The 24036-nt window shown below is 35.6% G+C and overlaps 2 protein-coding genes and 2 pseudogenes across 9 annotated transcripts in view; 2 read left to right on the forward strand and 2 right to left on the reverse strand.

The window, feature by feature from the left end:
• The window catches only part of Rhogef2 (Rho guanine nucleotide exchange factor 2), a 250749-nt gene that overhangs the window by 57820 nt on the left and 168893 nt on the right, over positions 1-24036 (reverse strand). For 7 of the 8 annotated variants that reach the window (XM_071791544.1, XM_071791539.1, XM_071791545.1 and 4 more), the window contains 3 exons: positions 22997-23113; positions 2161-2337; positions 681-910 (listed from right to left, as the gene is read on the reverse strand). In XM_071791544.1, the coding sequence (XP_071647645.1) occupies positions 681-910; positions 2161-2337; positions 22997-23113 (524 nt within the window). Of the gene's footprint in view, positions 1-680; positions 911-2160; positions 2338-22996; positions 23131-24036 lie in introns of those variants that run through there. The other variant, XR_011734124.1, reaches the window with a different exon arrangement.
• Positions 4660-7778, forward strand: LOC139820933 (uncharacterized; annotated as a pseudogene).
• Positions 7870-10235, reverse strand: LOC139820935 (uncharacterized; annotated as a pseudogene).
• LOC139820932 (uncharacterized) lies at positions 11831-14171 on the forward strand. The gene has a single exon (XM_071791557.1). It carries the CDS (start codon positions 12423-12425, stop codon positions 14145-14147), a length of 1725 nt encoding a protein of 574 aa, XP_071647658.1. The 5' UTR covers positions 11831-12422; the 3' UTR covers positions 14148-14171.

Here is a 24036-nt window from a genome sequence, read left to right on the forward strand (position 1 = left end):
TCAGATCCTGACTCATGAGATGAGTCCAAAAACGGACAAAGGGAAGGAGGGAGGGACGGAGGGAGGGAGGGAGGGAGGGAAAGAGGGAGGGAGAGAGGGAGGGAGGGAAGGAGGGAGGAAGGGAGAAAGGGAGGGAGGGAGGGAGGGAGGGAGAAAGAGAGAGAGAGAGAGAGAGAGAGAGAGAGAGAGAGAGAGAGAGAGAGAGAGAGAGAGAGAGAGAGAGAGAGAGAGAGAGAGAGAGAGAGAGAGAGAGAGATCCCACAATATCTATCTGTCTCAGGCTCGTTTTCCACCTACGGGCGTAGCATCGCAGTGTCCATTCCATACTTATATCTCAGTGGTTAACATGAATAAAAAAAGCTTGATAGTTGCAATTAAATCCTATCTCTGACTTATAAAAAAAAGTAAAGCGACATTATGATCCATCGTTCTTTACATTTCAACAGAAGCAAATATAATCAACTTTATTTTTATAGAGCTGTAAATAAGGACAGGTAACATAAATACAAACGAAGATATTATAACCTAAAATCATATATACATGTACCTGACGTCTGCTGTCTGTCTGTCTGACCGCGAACTACTCATTTGTCAATGAACCGAATCGTAAAATTATCAAATCCTAAGCTAATATTTTTCTATTTAGGATATTCTGTAAAATAAATAATGGTCATATTTACCAGGAGTTGTGACAGTTGTGAGAGCTGGGATGTAAGATAATGGCAGATCGGCTGTATCATTCTCATGACTGATTGTTGAGGATGCGAATGACTTCGTAGTGAAGGACAACCAGTAGCTTCACACGCAGGAGAGGATGTCCCATGTGATGTCGATGTCCCACGTGATGCAAATATTGTTTCCGTCTCACTTATATTTAATGCAGAATTCAACATTCCCATTAGCTGATCAGCTGTAGCCAAAAGTAAAATATAAGTGCTTTGTTATGCATATGTAAACACTGTAAACTTATTCCATAAATAATATATTAAGTAAACATTATCAATTTTTTGTGTGATTATCAATAATAATGTTAGTGTAACATTATCAGTTGCTATTTTCTACTAAATTATACAATAATGTACAAAATGTTTCATCATTTTTTATCTCTTCTAAAACAAATAATTAAATATTTATTAATATTCCACAATGTCTACTCAAATCTTGGAAAAATTTTCATGAAAATTTGCTGATTTCCAGACATTTCGTTCAAATTGCCAATATTCGAATATTTTTTAATGCAAACTTCAAATAAATTTGATTATTGAAATTTTCTAATTATCTTTTTCTATTTGTAAGAAAAAATTAAGAGCTACTTGTTTGAAGTATTAGATTTGGAAACAAATAGATAATTTTTATAAAATAGGCATTTTACATTTCGTAAAATATTCACTTTTATCTTCAAGAAATATAATAACTAAATTCGTAAACATAAAAAATATGAACACTTAAGCCTGATCTACAATGTGTTCTTTGCTTTTTGTTTTCTGCTCTTACCTCTTTGCAACTATCTCGTATTTCGCAATTCCGTCGCGTAATGAGATATTTTTTGTTCTCTGTTGCCCATTCTAGACTGGAGGATGAGCCGACTCTCGGCTCATCCGCCTTCTATAGTGTACGTGACATAAACTATACATAAACTATAGATTTTTACCCGTCTACACCACTCACTCGGATGAGCCGAGAGTCAGCTCATCCTCCAGTCTAGAACGGGCATGTCGCCCAAGATAAAAATTGACGAACTTCAGAAGAGACAAGAAACATTACGTTACGCGACGGAATTGCGAAATACGAGATAGTTGCAAAGAGGTAAGAGCAGAAAACAGGAAGCAAAGAACACATTGTAGATAAGGCTTTATATATTCAAGAAAAACTATTTCAAATAAAACAAAATTTAATATTTAAAAAAAACAAATTTTAAAAATTCTGTAACTATTGTGTAAGTATTGAGAACAGGATCTATGTTCATACGACATTTTTTACTCAAAATGACTTCTCAAATAATCAAAGTTTATTACTCGTTCTAAATCATTCTGTATAATAATAAATATATCATTTATATTTATTTCTATATTTCTGCTTTTGACAATATTATAGAATAATAAACTTTAATAAATACAACAACTAAATTTGGTTCTTATTGTTAGTACTAATAATAAATACTTTGGCTAATAGCAGCAAGTATGAGTTCAGCAGGTTCCTTTTCCATCGCAGATGGTTCAGATGCTATGTCTGCCACATGTTCAAAATCTTCTTTAGGGATATTCAATATATCCGCCATCAATAATTGCTTTTCGAGTAGAGCTTGTTTGATTATTTCATCCTTACGCCTCAGACATTCTGAAAAATTTCAAATATTCATGATTTATTTTCGCTATTACATGAAAATTTGTTTTGTTGTCATATAAATTATATTGGCAAATGTCTAGATTAAGGACGATCTCACCGATTTCAATGACCTTGATATATGTTGTCAAAGTCATGACCCCGAGTAACCTTCAGAAGGTTTTAGCCGTCGCTCGTTATTCGTTAAAAAGTTATTAACAAAAAAAAGTTTGGAAAATATAGCAGCTATTTTGAGTATTGGAAGGCATAAATGACTAATATATATGTCGAAATAGTTCACGCATACACTTTCCACGCAAAACGAGGTGCCACATAAGTTCGTGACGCGCTTTACAAGCTCGTTTAAGTAGAGGTGGTATTAAACAAGATAAGTTAGTCAATCATCTATGTGAAAAGAATTGGAGGAGACCCATTTTATGTATTACTAGATGACATAAAATATGTGTATTCAGGAAATTAATAGAGAATATATAATGTTTCATTATGTATATATATATAAACGAGGTTGTAAAGCGCGCCACGAACCCATGTGGCACCTCGTTTCGCGTGGAAAGTGTATGCGTGAACTATTTCGACATATATATTAGTCATTTATGCCTTCCAATACTCAAAATAGCTGCTATATTTTCCAAACCTTTTTTTGTTAATAACTTTTTAACGAATAACGAGCGACGGCTAAAACCTTCTGAAGATCACTCGGGGTCATAACCTTGACAACATATATCAAGTTAATAAGCCAATCACAGTGTTGTTTTATAAAACTTATTTTCAAAGTGGATGCTCAAGGGGTCTTGTGATTGGCTTATTAATCATTACGCCGGCGTAAATACGCCCCATGGGACAGCCGATGAAATTTTCAGCGCAATTTTTAATATATAACATACATACATTCATACATGAAGCAATTCCATATGCGTGTACGTGTATCATTGTAGCATAAACGCCGAAACGCTTCAAAAACCAGCGTAACATTTGTCCTGGCGTAACGAAAACGAGCGTAAAGCCTGTGATTAGCCAAGCTTCTTTACGCCATACGCCGGTACGCCGTACGCTGGCTCCATGGGACTTCCCCTTTACGCAGATGTCTAAACGTGCAGATTTCAGCATCTTGACGCTAATTCTAGTCAGTAGCCATTTTATTCAGCATCTTGATGCTGAAATCTGCACGATCTGCGTGTTTAGACATCTACACAAGGATATTGACGATTGACGCTCGACGCTGCCATCTAAAAGCACCGCAAGATTTAAGCAGTAAGCAAATCAGCCAATTACAGTCAAGAACTCAAGACATAACGTAAGCGGTAGCGAATCAAAACCGTTAATTTCCTTACTGCTTAAAAGTGAAGTCCCATGGAGCCGTGACTGGTGTCGTAATTGTCCCCGGGAAAAAAGGATTAGATCCGACTAGATCAAATTATATCTTAGCAGATCAAATTTTATCTGGTCAAATATGCTCAGATATGACTTCTCATGTCGGCGCAGATCTTGTCATATATGTAACTATATAACTATATATAACTATATAACTATATAACTATATAACTATATAACTATATAACTATATAACTATATATAACAATGATTACGTTTACACGGCCCGATTTACGCCGAAGTTATAAAATCGATGTTATAACTTCGGCGTAAATCCAGCCGTGTAAACGTAGTTATGAGGAGCTGAGCTTTGAACGAGCGATGTGCTCCCGCCCTTCGAGAGGGCAGCTCCGGTGTGGCGCGCGCCTCGGGGCGCCACGCGTACGTGCGGTCGTTCGGTCGTTGTGTGAACACTCAAGAGCCTCGATCACCGTCGTGTTCAGACGTGTTAGTTACGGTTTAAGTTACAGAGTGTGACATACTTATATATAATAAAGACAGTATTCAGAGTGTATAAAGATCAAGATTGTTGTGTACCCTGCCCATCTCACCACATTTCAAGTCGTCCCTGATTATATTTCCAATAGGTTATGGGCCCAGGGCACGATTCCTCTGCGTGAGGAACATAGCACAAAAGTGTATATACGAAGTGTGTGAGACGCCGGCGAAGGGCATAGAAAGAGATAGAAGCATCTAGAAGATTAGAGGGTGAGTAAATAATATTCCTCGTTGCTGACGAGCAAAACGAGAGAATTCTCAGTTAATAAGAACGTTCGATAAATGCCGTTAGAAGTTAGAAGGAGACAAATTCTTTTTGTCTTGTGAGAAATAGAGATAAAGTATAATATAGAAGTAGAAAGAGACAAATTCTTTTTGCCTTTAGAGAGATAGAGATAAAGGTAATAGTGGTAATAAGAGAATTAGAAAATAGATGTATAAAGTGTAATAGAGAAGTAGAGAATGATGTACAATAGAAAGAAATAGAAAGATGCCGCTTGGTAACAGGCCGGCGACGTGCGCGTGCAAGTCCAATCGTGAACGGCGAGAGTCATTTCTTTTGGCGCGCGGAATTTTTGGCGCGCGGAAGTCCGATCGTGAGAGACGAGAGTCATCTTTTGGCGCGCGGAACTTGTTGCCGGGCGCGCACAAACACATAATCGATTTCGACTAACAACATAGCATCGATGCTAGATGGCTAGATTACGATACATGTAAATGTATGCGTATGCTAGATGGCTAGATTGCGATACATGTATATATGTATGTGTATGCGTATGTATAAAAACTCTATATGACTCTATATGAGTTTATTTTTTTTGAAATTGTTATGTATCGGGTCGGTAATCGAGCATGACTTGCTGTGCGGTGTAGCTTGATTACTGTTTAGGGAAGCCGCGTAAATTTGTATGGGCCCCGTGCGTGTGCGTGATCAACCCGAGCTCCCATAGATCTTTTCAGCAGTGCTGGGGATCGCAACGGACAGTGGTGTGCGCGTGCGGATAGCCCTGCAGAGGCGCGTGGTTTTCTCGCTTTGGGGTTATTGTGAATTGCAGTGCGTTTTATATAGCCTCATAAGTATTAAATTTTTATCGCTGAAAGAGATCTAGTGATAGAAATTGTAAATTATTATTTGTCAATACGAATGTTGGTTTATCTTGTCAAAAAAGGAATGCTAATGTTCGATTGAAATTTAAATCCCGATCTAGATGGAAAAAGAGACAGAGAATCTTTTGGTGGAGGAAGAAGGCCAAGATGCGCTGATCGACTACGACAGCGATAGCAGCATTATCACGGTAATTTAAAAATTTTGTTCAGAAGAAAAAGAGAACAAGAAGGAGACTGAAGCAAAGGGTACAATCCCGAAACGCAGCAAACCAAAGATAATAGAAAACATAGATGTGAATAGAGAATGGGTTGAAAATCGTCCTGTACTAACCATAGAGACAAAGATGCTTTACGAAAAACAGGAACAAATGGTTTCAAGAATGGAGAATGTAACAAGAATGTTAGATAAAGTTATGACTAAAACATCCTCGATGATGGAAAACATAGTGGAAGTCGCCCATGTGAATTTAGAGAAAGAGAAAGTGAAGCTTAGATGTTTAGAGGTAAATAATGAAAATACACAAAGTTCAGTACAGAATGATATAACAACGGTTAAAGAATTAGAAGTAGAATCTAGAAAGAGAAAATTAGATGAAGCAAGAGTTTGTTCCGCCGGAAAAGATAGAAGTTTAGAGACAATTAAAAGCACTATAGAGGCAGAACTAAACAATCAAAGGTTGCATATTAGAAGAGAATATAAGCTGACGCAAAAATCTAACTTTGATCTTTGGATGGATTATTTAAAATCTGAGTTAATGAATAACGAGTTGTTAGATGTAATAGATTCAAACATTGAAAGTCCAGAAAATCTCTCCGAATTAAAAGTTGCTAAAAGAAAAAGTCTAGTTAGAGATATAATAATCAATCATTTAGATGAAAACTATCATAAAAGGATTCTACATGAAAAAGATCCGAAAGAAATTTTAAAGAAATTGAGAGGATATAAAAAGAGTAAAGTAAACGTTACTCATGTATCGGTACGAGCTAGACTCTATCAAATTAAAATGAGAAAAGACGAAAAAGTAAGTGATTTTTGTGAACGCTTCGATTCAATAATTAGAGAATATGAATCATGTGAAGATGCGGTACCCCTCGCAGAACAAGAGATTAGATCTGCATTTTATCAGGCTGTGTCAATTAATGTACCAGAGCTGAGGAATGTAGATTTAATTAGAAAACAAACTAATCTTAAAGAAATGAACATAGATGAAATAAAGTCCTTTATGATGCAGTTAGAAGCAGAGACTAAAAACGAGAATATAGAAAAATTAGAGAAACCCGAAGTCAGGGTACAGAGGGCTGCTGCAGAAGAGAACATGAAACAAGTGAAGTGCTACAGATGCAACCGAATGGGTCATATGGCGAAGAACTGTCCACTGATAGAATCTGGTGCCTGGTTTTGTTACTACTGCCAGGAAGTTAGAGGCCACAAGGGTGACAGCTGTCCTAATGCCGGAGCCCAGGCGAACAAATTTAGAGGAAAAAGGTATACAAATAAAACCGTTAATAAAAATGTAAAGATAGAGTTATTAAATGCGCGAATATAAAAATGAGCTTGCAAACATTTCAATAGATGGTAAAGGAGATCTTTCGCTAATAACGAATGAAAAAGAAAAGAGAGTCATTAAATTAACAAATGTAATTGCAGCCAAAAAAAAAGTATCCAAAAATTTAAGAAAGTTGGCTGATGCAGGGTTTAGTATTTATTTAGATGATAAAGTGTTTAAAGTTTACAATAAACTGACAAATAAAATAGTTTTTAAAGGAATTTACAGATGTAGAGCAGAAATTGTTACACATAGTGAGCTTCCTGAACAATCGCAAACAAACATTCAGAGCAATGAATTATCCATTTCGGAGGGAGAATTAGATGAGAAGGATAATGTTGGTTCTGCGATTGGGAGGGAGAATGAAGGAGAGCTCACAAATGTGAACGAAAATATAGAACACAACAATGCTAAACTCGATCAAGTCGTTAAGTTAGAGGATATACAAACATTAGAGAATATAGAAGAAATGTGTGAAAGCTCAGTAATTGAAAAAGTAAAGAAACTAGAGAAAATAAATGAGGCGATGTTATGGCATGTTAGATTAGGTCATGCATCGTTAAACTATCTAAAACAATTACAAAAAGTAGAAAAGAGATTGGAGAATGTGAAGTTTGATAACTCCATATTAGAGTGTGAAGTATGTATAATGGCAAAGATGGCAAAACTGCCGTTTAAAGAAAACAGAATATATAGAATGAAGATGAATTGAGTCGATGTCTTATGGCATCATTACATAGAGAGCCCTTCACATATGAAGAAGCGATGACAGGCAGCGAAAGAGAAAACTGAAAAAATGCTGTAATAGAAGAACTTGAGTCTATGCAAACCAATCTAGTATGGACGCATGTTGATAAACCGACAGAGATGATAGATGGTAAACGAGCTAACATTATAGATTCAAGATGGGTATTTAAGAGGAAATTAGAAGCAGATGGATCAACCAGATATAAAGCGAGACTGGTGATAAGAGGATGTAAAGACAAAAATGTGTATCACCAAAAAACTCGACAAAGGCAATAAGAGCCCAGCGTGATGTTTGACCGCTAAATTTAATTCAATTTCGAATACAATAACGACGAACGTTTCGACCCTTTTTTGGGGTCCTCCTCAGCGCAATGATTAACAAAATTTTACATAAGTATGGTAAGAAACAACCTTAACGCCGCAAACATCAAGTCAAAACGATAATTAGGGCGGATGTGCACTCCGACACGTTCCAAAGCATCGTCGTGTAATTTCCTGGTTGAAGTGCCAGAAAATTTGAACTGCAGAATGTCGTTTGTCATTGTGTAGCGATACCTGTGGACATCCGGAGTACCATCCACTCACAAAAAATGCAAGAGTTAACAAAAAGAAAAAGATCAAAAGCAACTCACAGATTCAAAGTCAACAATAAAGTCAGGTCGCAATGCTCGTCAGTCGATTATAAAACTTATTGTTTTATGATGAGCGGTGAAGTGGATGTGTCTTACAAACCGTTTCAACTGACAGTGACACGCACGATTCGACAATGTTATCAACTATACATACGGCGAGAGGTCAAGTTACAAATACCAATAATATAATGTCAAATTCTCGCAAGTCCCTACGATAACATTTACGTCACTTTACAAATACCAACAGTGTAATGTCAAATCTTCGCAAGTCCTTCGATAACATTAACATATGTTTCCGGTAAATTTTCCGTATCCGTCTGCAAATTAAGGCCATCTTTTTGTCTTTTGATGTAAATCATTTCGGAAATCAAGCGTTTGCTTAGCGACGGTTCTTGGTCTAATATTTTAACGTCATTCCACTTAAACTCATGATTATGTTCTAATCTGTGATCCGTTATGACTGAATGTCCCGTACAATTCCTTCTAATATGCGAATCATGTTCCTTGATCCTCGTTAATAATTGTCTCCCCGTCTGACCAACATAAGACGCCTCACAATCCCCACAGTCAATCTTATACACAACTTTCCTATGTGATGTACTCGGGAGAGTATCTTTGTGTACCCTGATATATCTATTCAGTTTATTTAAACTGAAGTACGAGAGCTTTACATTTAGATCTTTAGTTAAATTCTTATATTTTTCAGTCAACTGAGGGACATAGGGTATCGTGAAATAAGGAACCTTATCTATCGAGTTCTCGTCGTCAGTATTGCAGCTATTAGAAAAAAGAAATTTCAATCGTTCCTGCATTACCTTAAAAATAAATTCTAACGGGTAGCAATTTTGTAACAAAATATGAATCACTAATTTAAGGTTTTTTTTCGTGAAATTTAGGATGCGACAGCTTGAATACTCGATCTATTAAACAAATGACTGTTCCTTTCTTCTGGCAATGGGGATGCTGGGACAAAAAATTTAGATATCTCCCGGAGAAGGTAGATTTGTGGAACCAATCGAATTGCAAACGATTTTCAGTCCGGATCATCGTTATCTCTAAAAAATTCAACCTGCCATCCACACCGACCTCCATGGTAAATTGCAATCTCGGGTGAAAAGAATTGAATACCTCTAAAGTGTGAGTGCATTCAGTAGAAGGTATTGCCATTGCAATATCATCCACATATCTCTCATAGAAAGGTGGAGTGAAACTCAACAACTCAAGTGCCCTTTCCTCAAGATCCTGCATCACTATGTCCGCCCTATGGGAGACAACGGGGAGCCCATGGGTGATCCGAAAGTCTGTTGGTATATTACGCCATTAAACATAAAAAAGGTTGATTCTAATACCATTCTGACAGCCAGAAGAAACTCCGATTCCGGGATCTTGCAATTGTCGGCAATGTATTTCCATCTCGATGAAATACTGTCGATAACCCTTTCAATAGGAACATTAGTAAAAAGGGAAACCACATCAAGTGATACAAGTGTGTGATCCTCCATGATATGAACGTTGGAAAGTTCTTTAACTAATTCTACACTGTTCGCAATGTGACTCTTTCCTTTTGGGAAGCTACTGTACATAATCTTGTGGAGAAATGAAGCTAAATTGTATAAAGGACTATCTATTGACGAAACAATTATTCTGAAAGGACAATTCTTTTTATGTATCTTGGGTAGTCCGTATGCTCTCGGTAATGTCCCATCACTACAGTACAGAAATCTATAAAGTGACTCTGATATGAAATCTGATTTCTTCCATCTCGTTAAAAGTTCCCGAGCCCGCGTTGTTAATTTTCTAGTGGGATCTTTAGTAACTACTTTGTATGTTTCTTTGTCACCCAGTAATTCCTCCATCTTGGTTATGTATTTATCCCTATCGAGTGCTACCGTTACGTTTCCTTTATCCGCCCTTGTTAACACCAAGTTGGGATTGTCTTCTAAAAAATTCTTAGTGACAATGGACAGATTTTTTCATCATATTGTTATGTGCGCTTTTTTGTATAGTGTAATTCTGGAGGCTGTTTGCTACATTGAAAACCGGTTTCTGAGTGTGGCGTGTGTTCTAACGGGAAATTTTTTTACATTATTTTCAATATTTTTAATGAATTCTATAGTTACTTTTTCTTTATTCACCCCGGGAAGGCTAAAATTTTCTCCCAGCTGTAACAAGCCTTGAATATTCTCAGGTATGACTGTGGATGACAGGTTGACAAACCATTTTTCATTAAGCTGCGTTAATGTAGGTTTAACCGCGGAGAATGGTTCCGGATCTACATTGACTATGATTTCTTGGTTGGATACGTCACGCGGAGAATCAAACGAATATTTAAAATCTTATTGTTAGAGATCTGCTCATCAGACGAGATATTGCAAAAATATTTTATGGGTCTAATGTCTTTCAGTTGGTTAGTATATTTAAAATATAAATGGTCAAATTTCTTATTCATCCTGCCTTGTAAACTCCCGAAGAAGGAATGTAATGAACATTCTTGTCTTTTAAAAAAGAATTGCAGACGGATGCCGGAATACAGCGATACATAGCTCCAGAAATTTTATAAATTTGTATACGTGCAAACCGAGAATGACAATAGGTGTCTCTAAGTTCTATTTGTAATATTTGTTTGAAAAATCGTAATCTGCAATGCTTAAATTTCCCTATTGATCTGTAATTAAACAAGTGTTTTCGAAATTCATAAAATATTCCCTATATGGGGAGGTATATATTATGTTTCATACATTTCCGTAAAATTCAACTCTTACATCGCATTTTATAAGGATCTTTTGATGTTTGATCCATTGTTTGCATAAATAAACGGCATGAAGGCCATAACAATATTTCAAATTCTGAAAAAAAGACGAAGAAAAGTACCGCATTTTTCAGCCTGCGTAATTAAATTACTATATAACGGCTCTGTAATTAATCAACCAAAAACTCGACAAAGGCAATAAGAGCCCAGCGTGATGTTTGACCGCTAAATTTAATTCAATTTCGAATACAATAACGACGAACGTTTCGACCCTTTTTGGGGTCCTCCTCAGCGCAATGATTAACAAAATTTTACATAAGTATGGTAAGAAACAACCTTAACGCCGCAAACATCAAGTCAAAACGATAATTAGGGCGGATGTGCACTCCGACACGTTCCAAAGCATCGTCGTGTAATTTCCTGGTTGAAGTGCCAGAAAATTTGAACTGCAGAATGTCGTTTGTCATTGTGTAGCGATACCTGTGGACATCCGGAGTACCATCCACTCACAAAAAATGCAAGAGTTAACAAAAAGAAAAAGATCAAAAGCAACTCACAGATTCAAAGTCAACAATAAAGTCAGGTCGCAATGCTCGTCAGTCGATTATAAAACTTATTGTTTTATGATGAGCGGTGAAGTGGATGTGTCTTACAAACCGTTTCAACTGACAGTGACACGCACGATTCGACAATGTTATCAACTATACATACGGCGAGAGGTCAAGTTACAAATACCAATAATATAATGTCAAATTCTCGCAAGTCCCTACGATAACATTACGATTTTTCAAACAAATATTACAAATAGAACTTGGGACACCTATTGTCATTCTCGGTTTGCACGTATACAAATTTATAAAATTTCTGGAGCTATGTATCGCTGTATTCCGGCATCCGTCTGCAATTCTTTTTTTAAAAGACAAGAATGTTCATTACATTCCTTCTTCGGGAGTTTACAAGGCAGGATGAATAAGAATTTGACCATTTATATTTTAAATATACTAACCAACTGAAAGACATTAGACCCATAAAATATTTTTGCAATATCTCGTCTGATGAGCAGATCTCTAAAGATTTTAAATATTCGTTTGATTCTCCGCGTGACGTATCCAACCAAGAAATCATAGTCAATGTAGATCCGGAACCTTCTCCGCGGTTAAACCTACATTAACGCAGCTTAATGAAAAATGGTTTGTCAACCTGTCATCCACAGTCATACCTGAGAATATTCAAGGCTTGTTACAGCTGGGAGAAAATTTTAGCCTTCCCGGGGTGAATAAAGAAAAAGTAACTATAGAATTCATTAAAAATATTGAAAATAATGTAAAAAAATTTCCCGTTAGAACACACGCCACACTCAGAAACCGGTTTTCAAATGTAGCAAACAGCCTCCAGAATTACACTATACAAAAAAGCGCACATAACAATATGATGAAAAATCTGTCCATTGTCACTAAGAATTTTTTAGAAGACAATCCCAACTTGGTGTTAACAAGGGCGGATAAAGGAAACGTAACGGTAGCACTCGATAGGGATAAATACATAACCAAGATGGAGGAATTACTGGGTGACAAAGAAACATACAAAGTAGTTACTAAAGATCCCACTAGAAAATTAACAACGCGGGCTCGGGAACTTTTAACGAGATGGAAGAAATCAGATTTCATATCAGAGTCACTTTATAGATTTCTGTACTGTAGTGATGGGACATTACCGAGAGCATACGGACTACCCAAGATACATAAAAAGAATTGTCCTTTCAGAATAATTGTTTCGTCAATAGATAGTCCTTTATACAATTTAGCTTCATTTCTCCACAAGATTATGTACAGTAGCTTCCCAAAAGGAAAGAGTCACATTGCGAACAGTGTAGAATTAGTTAAAGAACTTTCCAACGTTCATATCATGGAGGATCACACACTTGTATCACTTGATGTGGTTTCCCTTTTTACTAATGTTCCTATTGAAAGGGTTATCGACAGTATTTCATCGAGATGGAAATACATTGCCGACAATTGCAAGATCCCGGAATCGGAGTTTCTTCTGGCTGTCAGAATGGTATTAGAATCAACCTTTTTTATGTTTAATGGCGTAATATACCAACAGACTTTCGGATCACCCATGGGCTCCCCGTTGTCTCCCATAGGGGCGGACATAGTGATGCAGGATCTTGAGGAAAGGGCACTTGAGTTGTTGAGTTTCACTCCACCTTTCTATGAGAGATATGTGGATGATATTGCAATGGCAATACCTTCTACTGAATGCACTCACACTTTAGAGGTATTCAATTCTTTTCACCCGAGATTGCAATTTACCATGGAGGTCGGTGTGGATGGCAGGTTGAATTTTTTAGAGATAACGATGATCCGGACTGAAAATCGTTTGCAATTCGATTGGTTCCACAAATCTACCTTCTCCGGGAGATATCTAAATTTTTTGTCCCAGCATCCCCATTGCCAGAAGAAAGGAACAGTCATTTGTTTAATAGATCGAGTATTCAAGCTGTCGCATCCTAAATTTCACGAAAAAAACCTTAAATTAGTGATTCATATTTTGTTACAAAATTGCTACCCGTTAGAATTTATTTTTAAGGTAATGCAGGAACGATTGAAATTTCTTTTTTCTAATAGCTGCAATACTGACGACGAGAACTCGATAGATAAGGTTCCTTATTTCACGATACCCTATGTCCCTCAGTTGACTGAAAAATATAAGAATTTAACTAAAGATCTAAATGTAAAGCTCTCGTACTTCAGTTTAAATAAACTGAATAGATATATCAGGGTACACAAAGATACTCTCCCGAGTACATCACATAGGAAAGTTGTGTATAAGATTGACTGTGGGGATTGTGAGGCGTCTTATGTTGGTCAGACGGGGAGACAATTATTAACGAGGATCAAGGAACATGATTCGCATATTAGAAGGAATTGTACGGGACATTCAGTCATAACGGATCACAGATTAGAACATAATCATGAGTTTAAGTGGAATGACGTTAAAATATTAGACCAAGAACCGTCGCTAAGCAAACGCTTGATTTCCGAAATGATTTACATCAAAAGACAAAAAGATGGCCTTAATTTGCAGACGGATACGGAAAATTTACCGGAAACATATGTTAATGTTATCGAAGGACTTGCGAAGATTTGACATTACACTGTTGGTATTTGTAAAGTGACGTAATGTTATCGTAGGGACTTGCGAGAATTTGACATTATATTATTGGTATTTGTAACTTGACCTCTCGCCGTATGTATAGTTGATAACATTGTCGAATCGTGCGTGTCACTGTCAGTTGAAACGGTTTGTAAGACACATCCACTTCACCGCTCATCATAAAACAATAAGTTTTATAATCGACTGACGAGCATTGCGACCTGACTTTATTGTTGACTTTGAATCTGTGAGTTGCTTTTGATCTTTTTCTTTTTGTTAACTCTTGCATTTTTTTGTGAGTGGATGGTACTCCGGATGTCCACAGGTATCGCTACACAATGACAAACGACATTCTGCAGTTCAAATTTTCTGGCACTTCAACCAGGAAATTACACGACGATGCTTTGGAACGTGTCGGAGTGCACATCCGCCCTAATTATCGTTTTGACTTGATGTTTGCGGCGTTAAGGTTGTTTCTTACCATACTTATGTAAAATTTTGTTAATCATTGCGCTGAGGAGGACCCCAAAAAAGGGTCGAAACGTTCGTCGTTATTGTATTCGAAATTGAATTAAATTTAGCGGTCAAACATCACGCTGGGCTCTTATTGCCTTTGTCGAGTTTTTTTGGTTGATTAATTACAGAGCCGTTATATAGTAAAAATGTGTATGATCTAAAAGAGACATATGCACCGGTTTCAAGACTGTCACTGGTTAGATCTATATTAGCAATAATAAATAAGTATAATTTATACGCTAGTCAGCTAGATGTTAAGACTGCGTTTTTAAATGGAGTTCTGAAAGAAAAAGATGAAATATATATGGAAATTCCAGAGGAAGTAGAAGTGGATAAAAACACCAAGAAGACTAAGGTGTGTAAATTGAATAGAGCTTTATACGGATTGAAGATAAGTCCGAAAAGATGGAATAAGAGATTTTCAGAAGAGGCTAAGAAACTTGGATTAGAGAACGACCTACATGAGCCATGCCTGTTCACGTGGAGGAAGAAAGGCAAAATAGTGATCATATTACTTTATGTAGATGATATGTTGGTTGCAAGTAATGATCAGAAGAAATTAGAAGAAATCAAAAAGAAGTTGAGTGAAACATTTGAGACGAAGAATCTTGGGGAACCAAAGAACTTTCTGGGAATAACAATAGAGCGAAACAAAGAAGAAAGTTGTATGTATATTCATCAGACGCGATATACTGAGAGCATATTAGAAAAGTTTCATATGAATGAATGCAAGCCTCAGAACACTCCTATGGTCACCAGAAAAGTGAGCAATAAAAATAGAAAGAGTAAATTAGAAGAAAAGAGTATTAGAGAAGAAACTAAAAGAGTACCTCATAGAGAAGCTATAGGAAGCTTAATGTATCTGGCAAATGCTACACGACCTGATATAGCCTTTGCAGTAAACTATTTAGCAAGAAGACAATTAGAGCCCACGGAAGAAGACTGGCAAGATGTAAAAAGAGTCTTCAGATATCTTAGAGGAACTGCAAATAGAGGATTGATATTTAAAGGTAAAACAGATGAGTTAGAGTCGCTAACAGACGCTAGTTTCAGAGATTGCATTGATTCTACATCCACTGGAGGATATATAATCAAATTATTTGGAGATGTGATAGCATGGAGAAGTCATAAACAGACATATGTTGCGCTCTCTACCTGTCAAGCAGAGTATCTGGCAATGAGTGAGGCCTGTCAAGAAGTAATTTCATTAGACAAGTCGCTCAGGTATGTTGTTGGAAGAACATTCTTGCCTGCAACAATCTGGTGTGATAATAGAGCAGCAGGAAACTGCACTAAGAAGGATGGAAGTCACAAACTTAAAATGTTTGATGACAACTTAGAAGAAATAAAGAAAAACTTAGAAGAGAGAGAAGAAACTGGAAACAGAAAACATATGGCTGACACTCATGGAGATTTTATCAAGCAGTGTGTTGATCAAGGGAAGGTGAAAGTCGAATGGATTGAGACCAAAAAGAACTTGGCAGACATTATGACAAAACCTTTACCTTTAGAAGCATTTGCATATCTAAGAGATAAGATAATGAATTTAGAGTTTGAACAAAATTAGAGATTAATTTTACTCGAGAACTAATTCTTGGTATGTTTCAGATAAAGAAGAAAATTAGAGGATAAGAGGAAGACCACGGATCGCTCGCACAAAGGGAGGGAGTATGAGGAGCTGAGCTTTGAACGAGCGATGTGCTCCCGCCCTTCGAGAGGGCAGCTCCGGTGTGGCGCGCGCCTCGGGGCGCCACGCGTACGTGCGGTCGTTCGGTCGTTGTGTGAACACTCAAGAGCCTTGATCACCGTCGTGTTCAGACGTGTTAGTTACGGTTTAAGTTACAGAGTGTGACATACTTATATATAATAAAGACAGTATTCAGAGTGTATAAAGATCAAGATTGTTGTGTACCCTACCCATCTCACCACATTTCAAGTCGTCCCTGATTATATTTCCAATAGTAGTCAATATATGGAGTGTAATCTGATCTTTGACGGTTCAGACCATATCTGGTCAGATCGAACCATATCTGTGATTGAATTTCATCGAAACAGTCCAGATCTGACTGTATCTGTTTAGATATAACCATATTTATACTCGAATGCGATCCAATTTAAATACATTACATCTGACCATATCTGTCCAGATATAAGTCGAACTGAGGTTGTGTTTGATCAAAAACTGTTTAGGTAAGACGATATGTAGCCATGTTTAACTATAATAAATTAAATGTTCGATGATAGATATTCGTCTAATGTGATATTTAAATATATAAATATAAATTTATTTATACGTAACAAATTAAAGATATTCAATTAAATATCTTCGATATAATTATATAAAAATAATTTATATGATAAAGATATAATTTGCAAAAAACAAGTATTTTTTATAAACAAAAAAATGTTAGTTATTTGTTATAAAAGTGTTTTCATCAATTCGCCTTATATCTAAAATACAAAAGACAATCACAGAAATATAAGTTATTTCGTATATTGTAAGCTTACAGATGGTGGATAAACAAAAGTGAAAAAATTATCAATTTGATTATTATTTAAGGCTCCTGGGTAGTCACCGCAGCCATATTGAATTTCTTGCTATCGAGGCGAGAAATTACCCTATTTTATATTACGGTATTTTCCAAAATAAAAAGACATTTCAATAAAAAACCACTATAGATCGTTTCAGCACACTTCTAAAATTGACCGGATACTATCCTTTTCCCTCGACAATAAACAAACAGCCATAAAACGAAGCCTAAACATACGGAAAAACAAACCGTTTTCGACTATCGAAAGGAGTGGAGACTCCTTCCGCATATGTATTTCTTGCAAATCTTACCATACGGTCAATTTTACGAGTTTCACGAATACGTTAAACGTTATAGCACAAGTACAGAGCGAATAATAAAGAAATTTAACGCAACGCAAAATAGGTTGTCAACATGTCACAAGACAGAATTCTCCATTGGAGAGAGTGAGAGGAGAGAGTTCTTATTTCTGCCGCGACGGTACGGCGCCACCGTCAACGCAGAGTTCTTAGCTTAGGGACCAGGAGCCTTAATAATTAGATTACATTAAAAATTTTGTTGAAGTTATTTGGAGACAAGCATAAATAATTACCAACTCGAATAAGAATTATTAGAGACTACATTTTTTACTTCAATTAATAAGAATTATTTACTTGTTATACAGGGTGTAACAAAAAGGTCGGGAATCTATTGTTGTAAAAAAAAAAAAAAAAAAAATTATTTTAAAAAATTTGATTGCATTTTGTAGACGCAAATTCAATTTTGCAAAATTGCTAATGTAAAGATTAATATAAATTAATATTATTATTCAATTCCATTCATTATTCTACGTATAAAGTTATCGAAAAGTGAATACTTTATGAGATCTCATATTTTATATTAAAAATGTCATGACAAAATTTAAAATATTTCAGGAAATTCTTAACGAAAGGGTGCTTTATCTTAGTGTTTTGAAAACGTCTCGACAAGGGTTACAAGAATATGACATGAAAAATAGGGATCCCCGTTTAAAGAACTCAATCCCATACAGCACACTAACGTTGAATCAACATCTTAAAAACATTGAATTTCAACATTTACAATATTGTATCAACGTTGCAAAATGTAGATTGAATGTTGAAAAGACATTGCACAAACGTCTAATGTCCGCTGAATTGCAATGTCTTGTATAGACGTCTACAAGACATTGCAATTCAACATTTAAAAAAACGTTCCCATATAGCAGTAAAAGTAATGCTAATACGTTGCCATTTATCAGATACATCAAATTTTAACGAATAAATATTGCGGGTAGATATATGCCATGTGTACAGCCGCGAGCCCGAAAAAATCCACTCTCTAGCCGGTCATCCAACCAAGTAGTAATCCGCACCTACGTTGCTTGACTTTGATTATCAAACGGGCTAGTAGTGATTCTCTGACTCTGACGCTTCCTTCTTGCTTATATTTATATGTATGTATGTACATATCTTTAGAGTGTAAAAAAATCTTGTAATGATATGTCAAGGGTCGGCACTCGCTGCGAGTCCGTATTTTATTTATTATAAATTTTTAAGAGCAAAAATGCAAAATTGGGCTTTATAGCTGACTGCATTATTATATAAAGAGTATATAAAAAAAATTCACAAATCTATGTAACTTATTTTATGAGAAATCTTGTTACGAATTCGTAATTCGTAATAACAAGATTTCTCATAAAATAAATTACATAGATTCGTGAATTTTTTTTTTATATACTCTTATATATATACTCGCAGCAAGTCGCAGCTAAGCCAACCCGACAGAGGTCTCCACCATGTCTCCTGCCGATCCTTAACTGGCAAATATTAAAAACAATGTAACAACAATTAAATTGTTAAATGCTGATTAACATTAGCCGCGTTTAGCAGAACGTGTCTTTTTTACAATTGTTGGAAATTTTCGGAGCTCAGATTGGATTATTCCTCTAGATCTAAAAGAATAAAATCCAATCTCAGTTCAGAAAATTTCAACAGTTGCAAAATAAACGTTCTTCTAAACGCGGCGATTTATTCAATTTACGTACGATGTAGATTTCATAAAATATTAAAAAAGATATTTTTTATTTAAAATAACTATTAACATATATATATGTTACCTGCATATAAAATTATATACATATATAATTTCTTTTCAATAATTTTATTTAAATTTCAAAAGATGAATAATTTGTTCAATGTTGTTTCAATATTGTAGCAACATAAAGAATCAATGTAGAAGAATCAACATAGATTCAACGTTAAAAAGATATTTATACTTCAACATTGAACATTGCAACGTCTCAGGAACGTTTTTTCAACTTTTTGTGCTGTATGGGAATATGACTTTAATGTGACTTTCTCAAGATCGTTCAAGGTCAAATCAATATCACCACATAATGGATAACTTTATACCCTAAAACTTTTGTATAAAACATTTCTTCCAAAAATGTCATCTTGAGATAATTCAGTGTCCCGACCTTTTTGTTATACCCTGTGCAAATGTCGGATCATCCGATAGATGGTATTCGATGAGATCCGTTTTTCGTATTTAAAATATGACAAATGATAGTATAAGAATAGTATATAAATCAAGTGTACGGTACAACTTGTATCATCAGTTGTATCGCACGCTTATAATAAAGTAGCACACAATACCTAATTAAATTGATATATTTATGGTTTTATAACATTTTACATCCCTTCATAATTTTTAATTATATCTGAGCAGATCTGGATACATTCGGTAAATAATTGTAACCGGCAGATCAAATTATATCTGGTCAGATATTTGGTTATATCTTTTCAGATCTGACCAGATAGAGACAATTTGCAGATCAAATTATATCTGGCCAGATCTGATAAACCAGATCTAGTTATATCTTAACAGATCTAATTTTTTTCCCGGGTTATAAGTCGTGAGTCGTAAGAAATTGACTATTTGATAAAATTCTCCTCAAATTCGACTGTAATTGGTCAATTTTTTACGACTCGCGACTTACGACAGTTACGATACCCATTGTAGACCGGCCCTAAAAGTGAAGTCCTATGGAGCCAGCATACGACGAGCGTAAAGCCTGTGATTGGCCAAGTTTCTTTACGACGTACCGACGTGCATGACAATCATGGGCTTTACGCTCGTTTTTGTTACGCTAGCACAGATGTTACGCTGGTTTTTGAAATTTTCCGGCGTTTATGCTACAATGATAAGCGGGCGAATACACATGCATATGGAAATATTGGTTCATGTATGAATGTATGTGTTAAAAAATCGCGCTGAAAACTTTATCAGTTGTCCCATAGGGCGTATTTACACCGGCGTAAGTGCCCGTCTACAATAGGTGTTTTAAGCCTTAAGCTTTAAGAAATTATTCAATCACAGTTAAATTTGAGGAGAATCACTGACTGTGATTGGTCAATTTCTTAGGGCTTAGGGTTTAAAACACCTATTGTAGACTGGGACTAATGAAGAATAAGTCAATCAGGGTGAAGTCCCATGAAGCCAGCGTACGACGTACGGTGTAAAAAAGCTTGGCTAATCACAGGCTTTACGCTCGTTTTTGTTACGCTAGCACAAACATTAGCTGTCCCATGGAGCGTATTTAAGCGGCGTAATGATTAATAAGGCAATCACAGTGTTGATTTACGAAGCTTATTTTCAAAATAGATACTCAAGGGGTCTTGTGATTGGTTTATTAATCATTACACCGGCGTAAATACGCCCCATCGGACAGCCGATGAAATTTTCAGCGCGACTTTTTAACACATGCATTCATATATGAAGCAATATTCCATGTGCGTGTACGTAGGTGTGTATCATTGTAGCACAAACGCCGGAACGCTTCAAAAACCAGCATAACATCTGTGCTGGCGTAATAAAAACGAGCGTAAAGCCTGTGATTAGCCAAGTTTCTTTACGCTATGTGCCGGTACGCCGCGCCGTACACTGGCTCCATGGGACTTCACCCTCACAAGACTTCTTGAGTATCCATTTTGAAAATAAGTTTGTAAAACAACACTGTGATTGGCTTATTAACCCTCAGCCCTTGCCTTTGTTTTCGACTAACGTAACTCCTGTCCATGGGTCGTTCGTGTCCTGAGCTTATTAAATAACTTTAAAAATGTTTAAAAAATCTGAAAAAATTCATAGAGTAGGTATCTTTGAACCTTATAGAATACGAAACAATACTTTAGAACAATAAAAAATTTTAAATAACTGTTTCAACAAATAAATTCAAAAAAGTTGCTAAAAAAACGTAAAAATATAAAAAAAATCATAACTCTGGTTGAAATTGACGTAAAACAAAAAAAAATTTTTTTTTAAATAGAAGCTAAAAAGTTGTTCTTTAAGGAAAAAATTACGTCGATCTTGTATTATTAAAAAATAGTATTTTTTTACAATTGAAAAATACGTATTTTCGATATCGTTAGATTCATGAAAAAAGGGAATAAAAATAAGATAATCATGTAATATTTGTTTCAAATTGCATATTTATAGAAAATATTATAAAAGAACAGTGAAAATATGATAAAAGTTTGTATTTTTATATTTTATGATTAATTACAATCCCAGCATACACATAAGCAATGTTCCTCACATATGGGTCTTAATTGTCTAATATATTTAATTTTAATACTTATCTAACTTCTTTTGATGTTACTTTTTTTAAAAAGCCACAAAAACAATTTTTTGCACAAAAATAACAAGGTTTAAGACACTGCATTTGGCACACGTAGCCCCCTGTGCATGGGTCATTCGTGTTCGTTCGAGATTTATAATCTCCAGTACTCGCGGCTGTACCAGCGAAATCTAACCAAATTTTTCCCTGAAGAAGCTCTTCACTTGAAGTTTTTTTCAGCTATTACAAATGGCACCACTTCTGTTGAGTTTCAAGATATTACAGGTAATAAATTTTGACCGGACACAAACGACCCATGGACAGGGGCTGAGGGTTATTAAATACGCTCCATGGGACAGCCGATGTTCGTACTGACGTAACGAAAGGCTTTCGCACACGAATTGCCATAATCATAAACGTAAAACGTAAACATAAGCTGAAGAACCAATCAGTATATTGTTTTAGTTTTATGTATTCTAGAAGACGATAAAAATAATACAGTTGGCCGTAAGCAGAAGTAAGTAGGATTTCAACGCGCGTTAGCGCGTGCCGCATGCCTCTCTCTACTCGCCGCTCGCCCACGCACGCGCTTGCCGACTCGGGCCTACCGCTTCTCATGCGCCAATTCGCTCAGACGTATTAATTAATAACTCATTAATTATTGCGAATATTGCAAAATGATACAGGACTTTTTTGTTTATCTTGATCCCGTCTACTTCACCACGAGCGTTGACAAAGATGTTCTAGGACACCTTATATATATATCTCAAGATTAAGGTCAAAATCATTGATAAAATATTACTTTTTTGTATTTATCAATGTAATATTCAACTTTCTTTGTATATTTGTCAATATAACATTCAAGAAAAACAATAAATACGTAAGCTTTTATAATAACTTTATAAAAAAGCAATTATAATTACGTTTATTATAATTTTTTTATTTAAAATTGCATTCTCTATCAGACCTGTCGTTCTATTTAAGAATATAATAAATGTGCAAAGGATATTATTTGTTATTTAAATGTCTACATTTTAAAAATATATGTCACAATAATTTTCATGATAAAACCACTAAGTATATGTGAAAGCTTCATATGAAACGTGAATAGCATTTTATAGTCATTGCTTAATCAAATTGTAATAAAATGAGCTAAAATTATTAAAGAAACATGCTTGTACCTATTGGCGTAAGAATTGGTTCGGCAACATGTACCGGTGGTACCTCCACGTGAACTTCCAATGGATCTATCAATGATAGCTGAGTACACGTGACCAATCGTAGAGGCTCTGCCATACCTGTATGTATAAAAAAACTATTAACAACGTTCAAAATGTCCCTTTTTACTTTTTAGAGATAGTCCTTTTAGAGATCAATATTACTAATTTTTTATAACCCTAAACTTCACAAACGCGCGTTACGCGCGCGCTATTTAGCTACACAACAGATACACACAACTGTCAAAATATGCCATGACAGCCGCTCACGAAGTAATTTAAGCGCAGCGAGAGAACCAATCGGCATCGCGAAAAAGAGTCAACAATAAACTTCGAGAGATGCGAGTATCGATTTAACATGCCTTTTTTTAAATAACCATGGATTTTTTTATTATAAATTTTTTAGAAAGGATATATATACATATATATATAATAATATAAAGATATAAAGAATCTACATGTGTGCGTATACATAATACTCGTACAATGTCAGCGGAAATTAAAGGATTACCTTCGCGCGGTCGGAAAATAAACCAATTTCAAATAAGCGTAGCTTCGGTAAAAGTGATCAGAATGAGACGATTCAAGAAGCATTTTACAGCTTCAAGTCTCTACTTTTTAGATCAGTCTTCAGATAACGATGTTATTGATTTTTGAATCATTTTGGACAGATCTCCAAAAATTTAAAAAGATCCGTTATACGTAAAATTTTAGACCAACTTTGCAAATTCTTGTGCCATTTTTTACCAATAATACACAAATTCGGTTTACAGTATTCGAAATAATGAATCTTTACCTTTAATTTGTGTATTTACTGATTGTTGTGCGATTTTTTTATAAATGTCAAGATTAAGGGCGATCTCACCGATTTCAATGACCTTGACATATGAGGTGTGATCAAAAAGTTCGTGGAAAAAATTTTTTCTACCGACGTGGCAACACTGTAGGCTTCTATGGTGGTTTGGCGTCTAAGAGGAATCCTTACGGGTCATCAGTGCAACATT

The sequence above is a fragment of the Temnothorax longispinosus genome, chromosome 10 (genome assembly GCF_030848805.1).
Source record: "Temnothorax longispinosus isolate EJ_2023e chromosome 10, Tlon_JGU_v1, whole genome shotgun sequence".
Taxonomy (NCBI): domain Eukaryota; kingdom Metazoa; phylum Arthropoda; class Insecta; order Hymenoptera; family Formicidae; genus Temnothorax; species Temnothorax longispinosus.

Bases quoted from the DNA above. Each gene is read 5' to 3' on its own strand.
- LOC139820932 (XM_071791557.1), top strand. From the start codon at position 12,423: ATGATGAAAAATCTGTCCATTGTCACTAAGAATTTTTTAGAAGACAAT.